This window comes from Anopheles coustani, chromosome 3 (genome assembly GCF_943734705.1).
Source record: "Anopheles coustani chromosome 3, idAnoCousDA_361_x.2, whole genome shotgun sequence".
Taxonomy (NCBI): Eukaryota; Metazoa; Arthropoda; class Insecta; order Diptera; family Culicidae; genus Anopheles; species Anopheles coustani.
In genome coordinates, this window is record NC_071288.1 from 60,116,012 (window position 1) to 60,136,489 (window position 20,478).

General features: G+C 42.3%; 1 protein-coding gene across 12 annotated transcripts in view; it reads left to right on the forward strand.

The window, feature by feature from the left end:
- LOC131266843 (rab11 family-interacting protein 4B) overlaps positions 1-20,478 on the forward strand; it is a 57,905-nt gene that overhangs the window by 23,701 nt on the left and 13,726 nt on the right. For 5 of the 12 annotated variants that reach the window (XM_058269626.1, XM_058270189.1, XM_058270348.1 and 2 more), the window contains 2 exons: positions 1,789-1,830; positions 2,965-3,079. In XM_058269626.1, the coding sequence (XP_058125609.1) occupies positions 1,789-1,830; positions 2,965-3,079 (157 nt within the window). The remainder of the gene's footprint in view (positions 1-1,788; positions 1,831-2,964; positions 3,080-20,478) is intronic. The other 7 variants (XM_058269872.1, XM_058270268.1, XM_058270426.1 and 4 more) reach the window with 4 other exon arrangements.

Genomic DNA, 20,478 nt, shown 5'->3' on the forward strand with positions numbered 1-20,478 from the left:
TGTCTCCAACTGGTTGGTGAACCTAAAATCGAACGGTACTTTTTATCTTTGGATGACGGACAGGTTTGTTTCGTAATTCGACAACCATCTACCGGCATTTACGTGTTTGTTACATACACCGCACTGCACGGGAAGGCGCATGTAGTAGACAAGAGAATGTTATCGTAACAACATGTTTACAGCGCTTTTCCTACTGGGCACGCACAGTCATCTCTCCTTTGAGAACGTGACACGCGGCATTGGTCGGCTCAAACGCATGATTGTGATGCAAGATATGAGCGAAAACAGTTATCATGGAAACCTTACATTTATCGTCCAATCTTTGAAGCAATGTTGAACTTAGGTTTTGTTTAGTTAATTTTAGTAGTTTAAGCGTTTAATACATTGTTTCAATTCGATATAATTTTTCAAGTTTCTTTATTGTGATTGTGGCAATAATTTTTAAACTACCTTATCTTTTCTTTGAAAATCTCCCATGCCGCGTTTCTTATCAAATTCCATTAATGAGGTGAAAAGTCGTTTGGTTGATATGCTAACGTCACTTGCAAGTATTTATTGCTATTCCATCAAAAAGTATATCATTTGATAAGTAAGGTGTAGCTCAGGGATGTCAAACATACGGCCCGCGGGCCACATGCGGCCCGCAAGCACATCGGATCCGGCCCGCGTCCCCTTTGAAGCAATACATCAAAAGTTTGGATCTTTGAGTATAGGCTATTGTTTGAGTAGCAAAATGTTGTTTTTTGAATTGAATGAATTGCAAGAGAACTGAACGAACGTCAATTTCAAAAATTTCTTTAAGAAAGTGATATACAAGTTTGATCCACATCACGCCGATATATTGCGGTTGACAAGAGCAAAGATTTAACACAAATTTTCGAGACAAGAGAATAAATAGTGTTCACACAAAACAAACGTCATGAGCTACAAGAGCATTCTTATTAAAATAACAGATGTGGAGCAATAAGTTAGGTGTAGTAATAATGCACATTTACTTTTTTTTAATCTTTACCAAAATGCATAATAGTGTTAAAGAAAATTTATCTTTTACTGAAAATTGTAAATTTTATAAAAATTAATATAATATTTAAAATTTTTGAAGGCGTTAAACACGATTGACTGTTTGGATCAAACCACATTGATAAGAACATATTTTCATCAATCCAATCAATTTTACGTTTTGGCCCGCGAACCTATTTTGGGGCGAAATGTCGCCCGTGAGGTCAAACGAGTTTGACATCACTAGTGTAGCTGATGCGGAATCACCATTTTAAAAGAAAAAGCTACAATCTTAAGCGCCGGTCCGATAAAAAAACACAGTTTTGTAATGCTTCAGATGTTTTATGCCAAATTTCACATTCGTTTCATTTTTCACATTTTATTACAGCGAAAGGTTGTTGGACTGCATAAAAAACCTCATATAATGGTGTTTTCGTCAGAATTTTTTGTACCAAAAATCGTATTAATGTTTGGTTTCTAAAACAATTATGCGCGCGTCGGAAGAAGCGGTTCGAAAATTTGTAACAGTGATAGTTAATTTCCATTTTGTTTGACGTCAAAATAAGTAGCTCATGTTAGTATGGAGGAAGGTGGATGGATTTGTGTTTAGATTGGCCAAGGCTGACTTACTGTCATGTGTAACCTGTTCGGTAATTTTTATCCAATAGCATTAGCTGAAGGACATGGTAACGGTGTGTTGTACAAAAAGCGATACATATAACTTTGCTGCTTACCCTTATTTTTACTAATGCGTCACATTGTGTGCTTTTCTTTTTCATTTCGTTTTAGCAGTTCCGGCAAACGACAGCTAGGATCCAATGCCTTAGCAAAGTGAGTATTCTAGCATATGAATACTTACGAGCCGAAGAACAAGAGAAACCACTATGACTATAAGGCACGGTGGCACATTTGTGTGTGCAGTTGTATACCAATCTTAACCTTGAGATATCCATGAAAAAAATACTAGGTTGAAAGCTGTTTTTTTGTTTTCGAAGCTGTTTTTTTTAACCTTCCAGCAAGTGAATGTGTGACAAATTAACTTTCAGTTTAGAAAAAATGCTGACACATGGAATCGAACTGCATACTATTGATTAGCGAAAGTATAACGATCTCCTGAACGATGTTTATGATATGCTGGATTTCGATTAGAGAATAGCATCGCCGTTGTGTTTGAAATAAGTTTAGTATTTCAAATCGAGTTATTATGTATGAGAATAGGCACGTGTGGCATCGCAACTAATGCTCTATAAAAATGCATGTAATCATCACTAGGGTTTTTGGAGCCCGAACACGTTGTTTGTAGGTTCATTGACCTAAGTGACGGTTTGGCAAGTGCTATGAAATTTGGATCTCAAGTTTAATTGGTTTATGTTACCTTAATCATAGCTATGTTACTGATTTGAATTAACCAAATTGAATAAGTTTGCTTTTTAATAGATTGAACGACAGCTCTTTAAGGTTCAATCTTGATTCGTGTTTACATAAATGAACAATGTATAAAGCTGAAACCACAGTATTCAAATGTGCATTGAATGAAAAAATTATTTTTTTATACATAATAGAATAGAATTGCAATGCTTTATTTGACGTTACACCGTGGAAATTGAATAAGGTAACATTCAAATTCTTATTTAACCTTCAGTTAGGAATAAGAAACTTGTGAATTGACCAAGTATTGCTGGTAAAAAATGTTTTTAAAACATGTCAGAAATTTAAATTCAACAACTATTCTAAATTATTGTGCGCTTCGAAACTGCTATAAAAAGATTTATAGCAGGCTTTCAATAAGATAAATACAACCATGTTTCATGTTGTTCAAGATACCTACAACCACATTGCGCTCGCACAAGATGCATAGAGGGAAGATGTTAGCTGTTCGCGATATATACAACAAAACGTGTGTTTTGAAGTTAAATTTAAAATGCTCGTGCATAAAAATTAAATGTTTTTATCTAATTTTTACAGTCATCTTTACAGATCGTCGAGCTTCAACTCGTCGGGCAGAAGTTCTAACTGTGATACAGCCGAAGACATGTACAGTGATGTAAGTACGGAGGATGTGCTAGACATAAATCACAGGGTAAGTTCAGTTTATGTACAAAACAGACCATGTACTTGTACTTAATTCTTCTTCCAATATGCTAGCATGAAAAGCGATGAATCATTATATTGTCGGTACAATCCGGAAAACTGAAATTAATTTAAACTCAGCATAGCGACCTGAAAAGTTAATTATTAACTATCTATTCACTTGATAGGAAATGAAAGACAAAATATCTTTAAAATACGTATGACGTAGACATGTTTCGTTTATTTTATACCTAAATAATCTTTCGTGGTGATCATTTCTCTATTGAGTATAAGGCGCATGAGATCAACCAACTTCTCGAGTGTATGTCAATGCTAAGGTGTGTGAAAAAAAACTAAGTCGCGGGAAAAAATACTTTAAGCACAAGCCAGCGTGTTGCTAGAGGTTCCTTTAGTTTGCTTGTGCACAAAATATGGTATACATTGTAGCGGTTCGATCAAATGATGTGGAAAATTTGTCGCTTTCTTTCCGCGCTCGACTGCGCTTGCCGGTGAGACTGGACTGGATGGCTGAGATTGGAACTGCGGAGAAATTTCATTAGGTTCAGTAAGTTTTTTCTGCTGTTGGAGCTCTGCACATAACAAGATCACAATGACCCACAAACGTGTGAATACGCTAGTGACAACAATCTCATCAATGTCGAGTATGTCGATAGAGGTACCTAATTCGTTATATTTAGCATTTGAAGAAAAGCTCTAGCTGGGTAATAGAACACAAAAAGATTATAATTTATTTTTCATTCAAAGCTAACTAAATTTTTACCTTCAAACAGTTTGTTTAGGGTCGGTTGGCATGGTCAATGTTGCTGTAGCCTTGAATAAACAACATTCCTATGCGTGTAGAGAGAATTCGTTGATCGTTGAGGCATATTCGATTTTTTTCTCGAAATCTTCAGCCTTTGTTAAGCGTCATAATGAATCTCAAGGTCTACAACTTCCATTGAGTGGAAACGGTCATCTCAGTGGTGTTGGCGTGCAGAGGTAAATATTTTCTAGCCGGTAGTGGTTATTAAATGCAAATATTCGTCAAAAGATACTGCCACCTACAGCTGCTGGCAACTGCCAACGCACTAAAAGACGCTCCTTCGATCACAAATATAGTTGTGGAAAATGGCTTCAAGGTTGTCCTTCCAGTCAACCTACAGCAAATGAATTCGATTATGCAAAGTATGCAAGTGATATTGTAATTATTTAAGGTGCAGTGGCGATGATTCTAATGTTGAAATAAGGCTTTGAAAAGTGGTTTTATTCATTTATGCGAAATAGCATTTAAACCTACCATTAGTCAAACGGTCGAAGTAATTCTTACTATTTTATTTATGAGTGGTGTATTAGAAACAAACAAAATCAATTGGAAGCTTAAAACTACTTGCACAATCGTACAATATTTTCCATCTTAAGTTTACTGTTTATCGTTTACACCTCTATCAGCAGCAATAAACAGTGGCCCAGTTATTAAGATAAGAAGAAATCTGTACTTTTCACCCCATTATCTTATACGAGGTGTAAACTGTATTAATCGTCATCATTTTATCTAGATCTTCGTATTTTCCTCCTTCTGAAATTTATGCTTCATTTCTTCTTATGCGTCGTTCGGAGTGCAAGCGACCGTTTGCGGCGCACATTAAGGTCGTGCAGAGAGTGGACCGTCGCATGAAGCAAAGGGAGGCGTATTTTAGCCTTGGTCTATTAGTTTTCCCTTTTGGAGCGAAGACAGACAATACCCACAGGAAAAGCCGTCACCCATGATTTACTCACTCTGGTAGTCGAAAGCCGAATTTAATTGAGATTGAATTAAATGTGTACAATCACGAAAACGTCGCCATCTGGCAAAGGAAAATGTGCATTTCTCTTGTACGCCTGGAAAAATGAATCATTACCTGCGACCGTCATTGTGACGCGTTTTGGTAGTGTTTGGAACGAAAAAGAAAATTAACGCGGGAAATTGATGGCCCTATTTCTTCAATGTGACTTCCTGATGGCGTCGGTCTAACAATGATCTATTAAGATTTCGGGGATGTACTTTGGTGAGAAAATAGCTCAATTCAGACAACGGCTGTCAATACATAGGTGGGCGGTGCAGATGAAATCTAGACCCTTCGGAATAAACATGATGCATCGTACGAACGATGAGTGATAGTAAAAAGCTGCTCATGATGAAAGAGATTCGGATCGAGATAGAATGGGATTTTTCTTTAGATTTGGGAAAAGATTACTAAATTGTAGTTTTATTTAAAACTATAATGCAAGATAATAAAATTTCATTTCCTCCGTGTGGTTGGTTCTGGGTCAATGTCAAGAGCTGCGTGGGAATATGTGGGCAATGATTTATAGAAAATGATGGTCTCAGTTTCCACCGAACCGTGTTACTAATATTCGCTTCTTCGAATTTTTAAGTCGAACGGTCACGATGATATCACGTTCTACATATTCCAAGTGGTGCGTTGCGCGAACCCAAACGGGCGAGCGCAAAACGCGAGGAAAGTTCTATTTTCGTCGTAGTTTACGCGTGTTTCTGCAGTAAAATTTGGGTTTTCCATTTAGCAAGGCCTCGGCCAAGAATGAATGAAGCTGCAGAAACACATATGGCGTAAAGAGAGGGACGATCGTTTCGACAGATCACTTTTCCTGACAGAGTTTATGCAAAATTTTGCCCTTGGTCGTGCTCTAATCATTTCTCCAATTGCAACTCGTTCTGCTTGTCATATGTTTTTCAGCTTAAAACGATGACATCACTTTCAAGCAGTCAAAGGCGTTCACGATGAACGAGAAATATGGTTTTGTAGGGAAGGCAAACTAACGATTATATTTAGAAGTATTTGCACCACGAAGAGCACCATGTGTTGAACCCATTTAGACGCAAGATCATGACCACATTCACCGACCGTTTTTGGTTTGAACGTACCAGCAGACAGGTGGAAAACCTCGGTGATGTTCTACCATAGTTCTCACTATTTCCGCGTAGTTGTAGACGCAGTTTGTGTAAATCAAGGGATTATCGACCACCCAAAAGATCATGTTTTCGCTGGATCGGCACAAAGCAAGGGGAGAACTACGAAAAAACCCAACATTAGAAAACAGAAGGGCATGAATTTCAATCGTTTCAATTGCCTGTACCGTTTGTTTTGATGGTGGTGGTAAACAATAATTTTCCCCATTGCAAATGGAAGCAAATTTGGCGTGGATGATATTTTTATGCAGTTACAGAATCTCACATCCATATTCCGTCCAGTTGCGCTTGAACGCCGGTGGGAAGCCGGTTGTGCGTGTAATGTTGAGAATTTTTTCCAGACAAACGGTCAATTCCGACATCCGGTCGACGTCATCACGCGCGCAAAGCCGGTGGCAGATTTTCCTTTTCCTTTTTGCTTGACCGGCTTACTTGGGCGATGTGCCTTTTAGAATGCCAGTTTGCAGTTGTTTAAAATTAATCACAAACTATTCGTAACCGGAATGCCTACCGCCGGTGGTCCCCGAACGGTTTGGAGACTAAATTAATCTTCTCAAACGCCTAGCGTAACGATGAGCAATGAACTATCTTGTCAGGGTTTCATTCCGAACATTTGCAATCATTTTCGCAAAAGTAATTTTGCCTCGAAATGTGCTGCAGAACAGGGGAGGGGGTGTAAAAGATGAGGAAATTTGGAATAGAAATTGTGCCGCCGGTTGCGGGATGTTTACGACTGTTTTGGTCAAATATCTGATTAGGGCCGTCGTTAATTCTTATCGTCGACTTATTTACTAAACAGACCAACGTAGCGACGGAAATGGGGAGCGCAAAAAGGAGAGCAAAAAATGAGGACCGTTTTGTCGGTTCGTTTGACCCGACACTGAAATTAGCACGTTTCTTAGACCTTCTCAGACTCCTCGCCGTTGCACACGGAACTGAAAAGAGTTTTTTTAAATGAGCGTGAAAATCTCAAACATCGTGCATGTCTTTCATCGCTCACGGGACGTAGAGATGAGAGTGATGGGAAACATGAACGAGCACTTGACAGTTTGCAATATGTTAGTCATGCGATCATATTCAGTCGTTGTTTGATGTGGCTTTTTGTTTTGCACATTCCTATGCCAGTGCGTCCCGTTGGATGTGTTTCGATGGAAATGGCACAGAACGTTATTTTATACACATGGTAAGGTCAATGTTCGCCTACAGTCATCGAAGAAGCTCTTTCAGTATGAACCGATCGCTGTTTTACTAGATTTTAATGCAGATACGTTTTTTAAACTGCGTTGGAAGCGCTTAATTCCACCTTATTTAATGCATTCTTCTCATTAGACATCTCCGTCGTCCATTTAAAATTATCTACACATTAGAAAACTTGACTATAATGCGTTTAATGTGAATGTTTGCAAATGCAAAAAAAACGATATTGGGCAATATTTACGCTCATTCTCGTGTGTGAAAATTCGCTTGCGTCATTATGCTGTTTCATCTGCGAACAAATCGCCACAAAACTTAATTTGAATGTTAGTGGATCATCTAACTTCCCGCCTGTTCGTCGTATGTCCAGTCGTACACTCTAGTACATTTGTGCCGTTCGTTTAAACGATGTCATTGTGTGTGCAGTGCCTGACGAGTCGTTTGGTTGGCGATATGTGCGCAACTTTCTTAGTGGGAGACACTGCGGTGTTTCTTGTGCGCCGTGGGGATGCTTACCCACGCGTAGAATGAGAACTGTGTGTCTCGTTGGTTGCCTCCCGAGCGGCATAACCCGCGTCATGGCACAATTGTCTTAGTTAGTGGCCAGGAATTACGCTCTCTGTGTGCGAAACAGTATAAAACATCACTTGAAGGTTTGTTATTTTTTTCTTCGGCCAACAATGAGATCATCCGGCAAAAAATGGTGCTGTAAATTTGTTTCTACTTCGGCGGAGCGGGGGAAAAAAGAAGCACGTTATGCGATCTAAATTGATTGCAGGTTATGTTGATCTTTGACATTCGTAGCAAATAGACGGCAGCTCAGGAATGGTCCGCCAAAAGCCCGCACATCATCCTGGGCGCTGTGAATCACAAGCATTTACAATTGCTTCATGTGAACGATGACAAATGCGTCGACTCGACTTGCAAGTAGAGCAGACAAAGTGAGTCAAAAAAGCAGGCGGTATTGGTGCATATGAAAAGTTGTGTTTGATTACGGAAACCTCAACGGTTCTGCTTCCGAGAGCACCAGCCGTTTGAGGCAGGCAAAATAAAGTATCCGTTTCGTACGGTTTTCCTTGACTCACACAATACAGAAGTTTCAGTTGTGTTTGGGGCATTGCCGTTTGTGCTCGACATATGTTTTTGATTGCCGTTTCAGTCGAAAACGGGGCGAACAAGTGATGCTTTGCATCTGTAGCACAATTGCTTCCCAGAAACATGCTAGGCTAATCATGTAAGGCATATCCCACATGATTATGCTAATATCATGGGGCGGCCATCGGCGGATGTGGCAATCGTGACGCAACGATCGAATCATCTCGTTGGATCAAAAGATGTAGCGGAAGTGACAAATAAATTTATCACCATACCGTCGTTCAGCGTAGTCTTCGTGCCGATGAGCGTCTGCTGCTAGGTAGTTGTTGCCCTTGCATCGGTGGAGGGTAGCGTCCGCTGCATCCAACCGTCGTAAGCCGCCATGGTGCAATGCATTTCCTTATTCTTGATAAGCGCGATCGCGACATATAGAAGGAAAGAAATATCTCAGCAGGGGTAGTAAATCGTGTTGGGTGCTCAATATTTCTCTAGCAAATTTTTAATCCCTCATATATCTAGCGTATTGCGACAGTCTTGAGGCCCGGATCGTTTCAAAACTACTGCATGCTGAGAAAATGCATCGTTTGAAAGATGGTGCAGCAGCTGCTCGTGCCACACTTAGTAGTCGTCCAAGATTTCGAGTGCTACGAAACAAAGCAAAAACAGCTGTCGCCGTCATCGTCGTGAGCCTTTGCTCTTGGCAAAGGTGTTTGCCGTGGCCAACGACTGAATCTGTCTTCAGGAATGTGTAAATGAAAATCCCACGCGTCGTGGACGCGTTTTACTTAGGGTTGTTTGGTGCATTTCCACCTATTCTGCATCTAATCGCATACCGGTTGGCTATACTTAGTGGGTTTCGTTTTGTCAGTCCACTGTGTCAACCGCGGGCGACAGTGGTTAATTTTAGCCAAACCATCGCTTCTAAACGCCCGCCACGGCAGAGGGTCAAGATTTCGAAACCGTTTTAGATGACGTCGTAAGGCGGCTGTTTGTGTGCATCCCAGGCGATCAATATTGACCCGAGCGAGTTTGTTCCACGACACCATCGCTATGATATGTAGATTTAAATGTTTGTGAGACACGATCACGAGTCGGGTGTACACAAGCCACCGTAGAATATTTGATCGAGTGCTGTGCAAATAAACTCTGCTGTGAAAACAGATTATTCCGAATGACATTAGGATTCAAATAGCTGAGGTAGCTCAAAATTATAATCTGGCTGCCAAGGTTTGTTGGCAAACAGCAAAGAGCGAGGGAATTCACATTTGCTGTTCATTTAAATGTGAGGAAGATGTCAATGTTTTCGCAATTGTTGTGGCACGTTTCTGATAAGTACTATCTTCAAACAGCCTCAACAACATCGTCATGATGTTGTTTTATTTATTTATTTTTTTCTCCGGTAGTGCCCCGGAGTGCGTACAGTAATGCGTCTGATTAGTAAAAGGGCGACTAAGAAAATACAACAAAAAACTATTATGTCTTGTAAACTAGTTCAGCAACAATTTAATTTACGGCATAGTCGAACACACGGAACAGGCTGAAGCAGTGTTTTCGGAGTCACTCATGTTTGCGTGTTTACAAAATTGTTTGAGCCAAAGCCCGCAACAACGAACACTCTCTCAGTGGGGTAACCCAACGAGGTAACTCCCGGAGAAACAATTCCGCATACACAACGAACAGTAGGTAAAATGCAGGCTAAAATCAGAAAGTCCATTTAAGAAGTTAAAAGGAATATGGTTTTTAAAACCAAATTTAAATTGATACGTGACTAGTTTTGGTTGGTTCAGGATTGCTTTATGCAGTTTACTTTTCAGGTAGTACTTAGACGATATAAAACCCATGGGTGATTATGGTTTAAAATAAGGGCATCGAGGCATAATTGTTTCCTCCCGTAACTTGCTTAGAATAGCCATGTTCATTTTCAAAAATGTATTTTATTCTGATGTTAATATATTCCTTATTAAAGAAATTATTCCAATACATTCGAGAGAAAGCGTTCATAGTGCATTGGATTTAACATTCCCCAAAGTGGGGGATCCGGGAGCGCGACTTTCGCCGTCGCGTCGCAGTCACTCACTCTCTCGATCGCGGTGTCCGCCGTTTGGATCGCGGATGTTCACGTCAGTCGCGCCGCAGCTCGCGAACCGGTCGTCTCGTAGTGCTGCCATCAACGTGCGCACCCGTTGTTTCGTTTTCGGGGGTTTAATTTCCTTTGCATTTTTGTTTTCTATTTCGGTTTATTTTTACCACCACTTCCTCAACGCGTCCTGCCGCATATCAAACCAACGATCAGCTGTGGGGAGGAGATCCGTTATCGCGCGCATCCCCCCGCGGTTGGCGGCTTAGTTCGCTTGTGTGCAGTGTTCTGTCGGGGTGTTTTGCAAGTGTACGTAGGTTTGTTTGAGAAATACTACGGCAGCATTCGTGATCAGTGGCGGAGAGCATATTTTTGAGCTTCATTCGTGTGCGGCCCCACGCGCGTTCGTGCATTATTCACCACAATTATTTCGGTCCGGGATTGGTGGTGTTATTAAAACATTTTTACGGATCGTTTTTTTTCCGTTGTTGTTGGTTTTGTTTCAAGGCGAATTTTCCAGCTGCTGCTGCTATGCACTCCTCCCCCGTGCTGCTGCAGTTCGGTGCCAGTAGAGGCAGCAGGATGATGCATGCGGTTTCGAAGCTTTAATTATGGCACTTTTCTTTTCCACCATCACCCCTTCCCCGAAGGGGAGGGGGAAAACCTGATCCTACCCGGTCTGCGCCGCGGGGTTCGGTCCGATTGTCTTTTTGATGTGTGTGCGCGTGTTGTTTTACTATGAATAGTGTGATTTACTTTCCTTTCGAAATACTTTCATCGCATATGGTGGCCAGTTTTTGTTTCTTTATGTACCTTGTGTTTCTCACCGGATGATCATTTTGGTTGGTGTGTATTTGGCGTGCCTTGCCGGTGAATGCGAGGTTTGGTGAGCAGATAAGAAAGTGATAATGTATGCGCCAAGACGACCCTAGTGCCACAAGTTTCTTTGGTTGCCGTTTCATGCATGAAATATAATGTGGTTTTGTGGATTATATGAAGTCAATACATGTATGAAAAACATGCAGCTATGCGGATGATGATTTTACCTACAAACGTATACGAGTGTGACGACGTCCTTTGTCAGTGTGGAATATATTTCGCTAGTGATAAGAAGATGATCGTGTGGTATAAAACATTACACACGAGTGAGTTTGTATCGGAGGACAAGATGGAGAATACATATTTCCTTAGCTTGAGAGAGGTGATTTCGTTCGTTGACACACTTACCACGAACCACTATGTGATCATTTGTAGCTGATTGTGAATGCCAAATAGCGATACCGATACCGGTTCTGGTTGATGTTGTCTAGCACCGCTTGTATATAATCTTCAAAATGAGCATCGAATAAGGACGGAACCATTTCCAATACCAAACGCTTCTGCACGAACGAGAATGTAGCTGTTGAAGTCTAAATTGCTTTGAACTTGAGTTCCCCTCGAGCTAAACACGACCTCACACTCTTCGGCGGGTATGACCCAATCCACGGATACAGCCTGGAATAGACAATGGCCACATGCCTTTGAGAGACGACACTTTTGATCTTGAGAAATTCGTGAACTCCTCCCTTTCGTCCACTCTGTACTCTGTACCCATCCGAAGGCAATCCCAGGCCTACTTCAACCCGCTGTTAAGGCCATGGTATCATTCATCTTCGGTCGAAACGTATTGGAAAGAATAGTGGATCTAACATGGGAACCAATGGCACACTTAAGTACCGCCAGTGTGAGACCAGAAAATTGGGAGTCATTAAATCTGTGAGAAAAAGATGACGACGCGTCAGATATTGACAGGAGTGCATTGTTAGACATTTAGAAGGCCGCGCTTAGCTCTATTTCCTCGGATATAGCCATCAAAAGCCCAGAACAAGAATATTATTTTCAATTTCTGCGAGTCTATTGGTTGCTGCGAGTCAGTTGCTTGGTGGTAATGCCATTGTTCTGGCCTTAATTAGACTGCTCAATTTTTGGTTTAATTTAATGTTGATTCATAAAGCAGCTGATTGTAAACTTCATAAGGCCTTGTCCGAGTTATTCATCCAGAAGTGGATGGCGTTTCCCCATCGTGGTTGGTTTTATCAAGAATCTCGCCAATGCTAAACATTGCGTGCCACAGTAAGCACGCTCATATCGGTAATGTTCGGTCGATAGGATTTACTGGGTTGGTTTTTTTTTATTTTGTTAGTTACGACGTAAATGGACTCCACTCCGAACGTCGTTATACACTCACTAAAGATTGATACTACTGTGCATGTTGGGGTAAAACGGGAACTTTACGGTTATGATAACAACAGGTCTGCCACCAATCATATGGTCTTTTCCCTTCTAGTTGAGCGTAGTCATCGTGCTGAAAGCACAGTTGTTAGTATCACGGCACTAACCGTCACGGTTGATTGCGTATTTAGCGTACGAGAGCGTGTTCTAGAAGCACGAGCGAAGACGAGCTAAGGTCCCGCACGATGATGGCCGTCAATCGAGCATGAAAGAATCCGTTCCATTCGTGGCCCATGGCTGAAAGAGAATGGAAAGGTTTAAGACAGCGTGACCACTGAAACAATGCGAAGAAGTATCCGGAAGACGTTCGGAAGGCGCTATGACCTACCAAATCCGCACATTGAGATTTGTTGTTTGCGGGGCACACGTTCCAATAACGATGCGCGAAAGATAATCTTATCAGGCTTTGCGTTGCTGTGGCCTCACTCCACATGCGGGGACATTGCCAAAACTCTGGAGGATTAGGCCGACGATTTGAAGGTCGAAACGGTTCTTAGAAAAATGGGGCCCAAAAGTCACCGCAGTGACAGAGCGTTTATCGTTGTTGGCTGGAACAACCTGCCCTCGACGCCGCGTCCCGTTTGCGCTTGGCCGCCCACCCGGGGGGTGTCGACGTTCGGCAAGGCAGTCAAACGGAAATGGATTTTACGCCCCGATATGGAAGCCACATCCATTTGAGCGCGGTTCCGCCCGTAATTGTCCGTGTCCATCATATCGTGATTGTGTGGTAGTGTGTCGCGGCGTTTTGGTGTCGGAGGTTTCGTTTGCTAGCTGGCGGAAGAGGAGATGGTCGTACTTCGACGTTAATTTCAGTGCACTTACGTCATGCGTAACGAGAATTAACAACAGGCGTATTAGCGTGTGTTCCCTATGTGTTTAAGAGGATGTTAGATTTTAGTTGTTCCTGCCGCGTTCTTATCGATGTTTCCGGAGCATGCGCGAAGTCTAAAATTCTTTTTATTGGGTACTGCTCTGGTGCATGGTGGCATATAAATCATTCTACATTCTGTCCCATATGAGCGAATGCCCTAGCTAATTAAGGCACAATCCTAAGTTCGTACGACACGCCTCGGAAGTGGCTAGGTCAAGCCATGGTGTTTTGTTTTAGGTGCACGTTCCAGAGCATGAAATAAGACGCCAGCATCATCCTTCAACCGTTTCTAGCGTATCGTAAATTCCTATGGAGTCGCTTACCGTGACCAGCCCTGGACGTCTGTAGCTGTTCCATGGCTCGCCACAGATGCGCTTAGTTGTTGCGAAAAATATTCATAAGCAAGAAAACCCAAACTCGTTTTCTTCTTCTGCAAACTCCTACGAAAAGTAATTCCATGTGGTTTGTCATAAAATTGAGCGGGTAAAAGAATAGGAAAAACTCACTTTACTGATGGTACCTTTTGTACGGTATATGAAAGTCAAATTCTAAGCTTTGAAAGCAACACGAAAAGAACATAAAATATTCGTTCCGCCTTCGTGGACATGTAACACTCTTTAGTTAGTATCCAAGCGAGGGGAACAAATATGGCAAACCAGAGGCAACAGCGAGAGGAGGTTAGGTTAGTCTTCCGTCTACTTTAGGTTGGAACCTTCGGTAAAGGTGTTTCACCCACAAATCATTACGTCGTAGTTGTCGGCACCACGGGAATGAATATTTAACTTGCTCTACCTCGAAAGACATGAGTTGATTGTCATACAGTGCCACAAATTACGACATTGTCTTCCACCAAGGATCCCCGAACCGGGAGCCAGCCGTCGTTGGTTCAGTGCGTCGGCATCGGTTCTAGTGAGTCTTTATGCAGTGTGGAATCTTGCGGTCGGAGTTTGTTGAACCATCAGATGTATGGAGAAAAACGCCGGTTGATTATGCACATGTTTTTATTTTACTGTACCATATCGCCATCTTGATCCAAATGTGCGGGTTGACTGAGGCACAACCTACACATAGTTGAAAACCTTTGAGATCCATCGCCATAACGATGGCATCGGTGGTTTAACCCTACCATTGCGATCCTATAAAAGTAAGAGTCTCGATAGGATCAACTGGTCAGCTTAAGCTCATCCATGTTACTTGATGATGATTTAACGCAATAGCAAGTTACTTGAGTCATTGGAAGATTTTGTCCTCAGTGAAGAATAACAATCATCGTAGATAAAGATAAAAAGTACCGAACAACGATGAAGAACGTATTTTTTCTTGGGAACAGTTAGTTTTCGGGAAACTTACGCGATGGAGTTCAACTGTAGCGAAATTAATTTAATCAAATTTGGATTTAAATGTATTCAAGCCCGCAGCGAAGAAAGAAAAACCCATTTCCAGCACACACGCGTCTCCCGTTGGTCAATTTTTCCGGGAGCACAGCGAATGCTCGGCACCTCGGCGTAATTTCCTTCTTTTCCGTTGACTGACCCATTTCCTGGCAGCGAACGCGAAACCAGCAAGTACAGTTTTTCTCTGGTGCGCTAACTGCCGCCAGCACACGTAACTAGACCGAGGCTAAGGCGTGTAAAACATTCGGTAAAACAATCGCATCACTAATCGCCCACACCTACAACCAGCAGTTGGGGGGGATATCTTGAGGAACAAAAAATCCCCCTGAAACAGCCGATAAAACACTCGCGTTTTCCTCACTCGGATGCGTCGCGCCGCCGCCTGTTCGTTGCGATAAAACATTCCCGACATATGTTCGAGGTGTGCACATTTATTTGCTTCCCCTGCAGATAGATAGCTGTTATCATTTGCCGACTCGCAGTTCCGATAACGTGATCTATCCCACTAGCTTCACCGTGTTTGTGCTCTGTATCGAGTACCGCTATTCCTATCGGCGTTCGGAAGACGATTTTATTCTAGCTTCCCGTTGGCCGCTTTCTCGTGTACGTTCCGAGACTTTCTGCTCTGGTTGAAATTCTAACATGATCCGTCTTCATCCATCCTCATCGAGCAAGACAAGTGTGAGATGACCATGGTTCCTGAAGATCCGCTATTCTACCGCTACCTACCTCCCAACACGCAGGGTACTTTACGAAGCACTGTAACACGCGTGCTGAGCGTTGCTTTAAATTGGCCTTCAACGTTTCACTTGCACTAATTTAGCTCAATTAGCGGTCGAGTTGCTGGTTTGGCCGATTGAACCGTCCGTCAGTCAGTCAGTTCGGTCTGCTGACACAACTGGGGTGGTAGCGTAAGAATTTCATCCGTCGAAAGACAAATGTCGTGACTTTCGTGGGCCTCCTGGTGTTTGGTAGGGGTGGATGGGGTAATACGCACCCCAGTAGGAAACTATAAAATTTTCTATCAACTTGGTTCTTGATTGTTGATTTTATCACTGAATAGGATTCATAAAGGTTTAAACTAGTTACCAGTTCAGGAATGTTTGCTTTTTTCGCTAAGAAAAACGTAATTTTTTCAGTTTTGAAAAACTTCAATTTTTGATCGATCAGTATCTGGTTGAGGCAAAACGCACCTTTGCTAGGGGTAATACGCACCACAACATAGGGGCAATACGCACCACAACAAAGGGGCAATACGCACCACAACAAAGAGGCAATACGCACCACAACAAAGAGGCAACATCTACTGTCAAATGAAGATAGTTTGTTTACAAACTGGTGCATTTTACCCCGACATACTGGGTGCATATTGCCCCCATTCATAGTTGAACACATTTTCAACTAAAATATGAGTAAATCTGCATACTTCCCGAAATTTTCATGAACAGTCTCAAGCACTGATTCTCAATTCACTAAATTTCGTATTCCTCGTGGGCAAATATCGGTTTTTGCACTTAATATTCCTTAGCGGAATGGTACGTCACATTATAACAAAAACTGTCTGAGCTGAGAATGATTTTGTTTTGCGTTTATTTCGCGTTTCTGTTGATGTAGAGGTATCAAACTCACAGGGTGACCATATTTTAGTTTGATCTTACAGGGTGACTACTTTTTACGCGTCCAAAACTCGTTTTTCAAGGGAAATTTGAAAGGGTGCGTATTGCCCCAGGGGTGCGTATTACCCCAGCCACCCCTAATTGAACCATTCGGTTATCACGCACGAAAGGAAAACGTGAGGGCAACGTCAGAAACGCCTGTTCCTAGTGTCAGTCGTAACAAACATGCGTTCATGCTACTGAAGACTAATGTTAAGCCTTTTGTAACAACCTTTTTGTTTAGCTTTTTATAAAATTCCATTTCATTTACCACAAATCTACAGCCATTTCGTTGGTGAGGATTGATGGGGCTTTTTTTCTAATAAACCTAAACCGCCAGACTTTGATCGATGGCCAACGTGGATGGAATACACTGGGACGACGTGAAAAAACAGAATATATCCCAACAGCGTAATTGATTGTGTAACTTGAACGCTGCTTCACTGGATTTCGTTTTAACGAGTATGTTGAAATTCAAATCAGTGTGCTCAATCGAATCGATACTTCCTGCCGTACAATGGTGGTTGTTGAATTTCGCGCCTTTCCATATCCAACCCTGCGATAAAATAACCCTTCCATTGAGCTGTGCGTCGTATTGTGTTTTGCCTGCCAAAACCTTCTCCTGTCCCCTGCAAGTGAAGTGGCGTATTTGGTTGGTGGAAAGAACGCAAAACGCACGCTGCCGTAACCTCTTTCGCAGATCCGGCCACGTTTAGTGAATGATCGACGGCGGAGCTGGCGAATTGTAAACCGGCACTGCACCACGAATCGAACGCTGACACAAATCACTCATGCAGCGCTCACTAATTGAGGTGTAAAGCGAAAATCATTCGTAAAGTGAAGTATTTCCGCGTTCCCTCGAACGTGCCAAAGGAGATTCACGGCCGCAAAAAAGACAGAGGCAGGCAGGCAGGCAGGAGGATAAAAGTAGCCGAAAATTCGTTTTCGAGGGGAAAAAAAAATCATTCCACTTTATGGAGCTGACTGGCTGGCTGGTTTGCGGAGCTTGACGATGGGTTTATGGAATGGAAAGTTTGGAAATCGGTCGATCCAGGTCAGATCAGCAGCAGCGCGACGACGGTACGGCACAGCGAATGGTTTCATTAGGCTTCCTTCTTACAACGGCCTACAATTACGAAGGTCGTTCATGGCGTTGGCGAAGGTAATTTTTTTTTTGTTACCTCCTTAAGGCAATCCTTTTTTTTGTTTTTTTTTGGCTTGTGCAACGCGAATGGATTGATTTTCAAATTGCTGTACTTGTGAATGGTTTTGGGCTGGAATAAAGAATGCTATAAGCTTTTATCGGTTGCTTATTACCCAAAATCAGTATTGTCTGCAACATGGTATTCCATTGACATTTCTTCTTCTCAGCAATCTTTTTCTATTACTATTGTGTATATTTTAATGCTGCAAATCCATATGACATTGTGTGAAAGCTCGAGAGTTAAGGTATAACCGTTTTGTTATATTAAATAAAATGAGGAACTGCTGCCTCTTGTATTATACATTCGTGGCTAAGTTCAGTTTATCAAACTGGATGAAACGACTTTAATTTCGATCTTCAATGATAGAAGCTTTAACACTTGTCAGCGTAAGCGGCATACACGACGGAACACTCCACCTTTCGGACAAACGGAGGCGTAAGTTTAAACTCTCCTCTGCACCCGATGTTCGCCTGCAGCTGCAGTGCATGTTGAAAGACGCTGCTTTACTTTCAAACACACGCCTTTTGTTGTACGGCGAGATTGATCGTTCAGGGCGGGATTAGGTAACGCGTTCCTTCAGAAGTTCGACCGCAGTTTCCGATTCGTCTCGATCCGCCACAATCCGTCGATGGTGGATCGGTGCCACACGCTGGGTGTCTTGTCCCCGGAGGTTTTAATGGCGCATTGGGTTAGTGTAACAGACAGCAGCAAGCGGCCAAACTATGGCGTCCAACGGGCACGGAAGTGTCACGCGCCCGTGAGTTGTTAGATAATAGGGGGAGGGTGCAGGGGAGGGAGACTGCATAGACCCTAAAAATCATTGTGACCAGTGCGCAGGGGGCCCTCGGCATCCTTCGATGCCGTTACATCGCTCCAACGCCATGTATACCGTGACGGCGGAAGACCCCAACTGAGGTAGTTTGTTTGTTGGCCTACTGATGTTTTGCCCACGAATGTCATCGTTTGTCTTCTCGATGAACCTTTGTTTACACGGTGATCGTGCTCCCAGCATTGCTACCTTTCCTTGAAAAGGTCTATGCAAATAACTCTTTTTTCCAAAGGTTTGTTCCATCAAAGGAACATTCTTAGAAGCATGGAAATTTTGAGTAATATTTCACAATCTTTCATCCATATCCTATGACATGAGAACTCGCTTAAGGTGGAAAAATAATTTACTAATGAGCTGGAGCATTTTAATTTTGCATCGTAAATTATCGTAAATATCTAGCTCCGGAGCTTGGCCGGCAACCGAAAAGATACCAACTAAAATATATACTGCTTGGTTGTTGACAAAGGTGGCGAAAAATGTATTTTTCATGCAACGTTCCCAGCGCAGCACTCTTCTGCTGCTGTTCGGTGTTTATGTTTTCGTCTTTGACGCCATCGGCGGGGCACTGTGAAGGCAACGCCATTCCAACGGGTGTCACAATCGGCCGTAACCGTGGCTTTGTTGCCCTGCTGTGGCTGATTTGTATGCTACGCCAGAAGCCAGCGAACTAGGCTGCGTGTTATGTTGTCAGCTCGGACGACACAACTATTTATGTGCGTCGTTTGGCGTCCCGCGAGTGAATTTGTTCCTCTTTTTTTGTTGGCTTGACGCGTGGATCAAACTCCGTCTGCATCAAATCCTCGATGCTCTTGCATAAACACGCAGTCTCCGGCCATTAGAGCTGGGATGATTGTGTGCAGAGCGAATGGATTGTCACTCGGGCGATGGCCGGGAACCTGCATTCACTTTTCACGGGTAGCATCATCTCTGGATGGGATGGGGTTCGCGATGTGATCAAAGGTGTTGTTTAGTTCGCCGTCGAATATTCTCGCCCGAGGCATTTGATCGTCGCATAAGAAAGGGAAATGGCTACAGATTATGCTCCACTTCCGTTGTTGTTTGTGCGCTTTGATACCATCTGCAAATGTGGATGTATTATGTATACCGCTGATCGTGAGAGACGACGGAAAGATTACACCAGCGGAACTCTTTAGTGCGGAGGTGTTGATGGAGATGATCGCGTTTGATTTCCCCTCTAAGCGATCTCGTGGCTCCACTGCTACCTTTTTTGTGTGCAAATTCATTTGACGTTCGACAGTTTTATAACTTCAAGCAACAGTAAGGCTTAATGTTTACGTTGCGAGTACGTGTGAACACTCGTTCTTCGAACAATCTCGTGACTAGTTCCTTTTTTCCAACATCCCATCGGCTCCAAACGACGACTTTCTTCCGGTACAATAATTGCAACAGTTTGTTGATTCACGTTGCAAACTACAACAAACTCCACACAATTCTGAAACGCACAGACAATGTAACCCTCACACACACGTATGCTCAAGCAGCACAATCTAGAAACGCGCACATTGAATTAATTTATGTGAGCGAAATTTATTTTTCAATAGACGATTTGAGATTACAATTTTGTTCAAAATATGCCGCCTTTAAACCTTTTGAACGTAGAAATTTTACATTCTAAAAATTTTACATTGAAATTTTTCCATCCTAAATCGTCTAATTTACAGATTCTTTTTTTATTACGTCTTGCTTTGCTTTGCATACTTATGATTCATGAAATTGATTAATATAACACCTTTTTACCTCCGATAAGGTTGACCATGTGTTGACAGTGTTAGAAAAAAAGAATCTTGCCCTTTCCTCCACGGCACGAAGGAAATAAACTTATCTTTTAT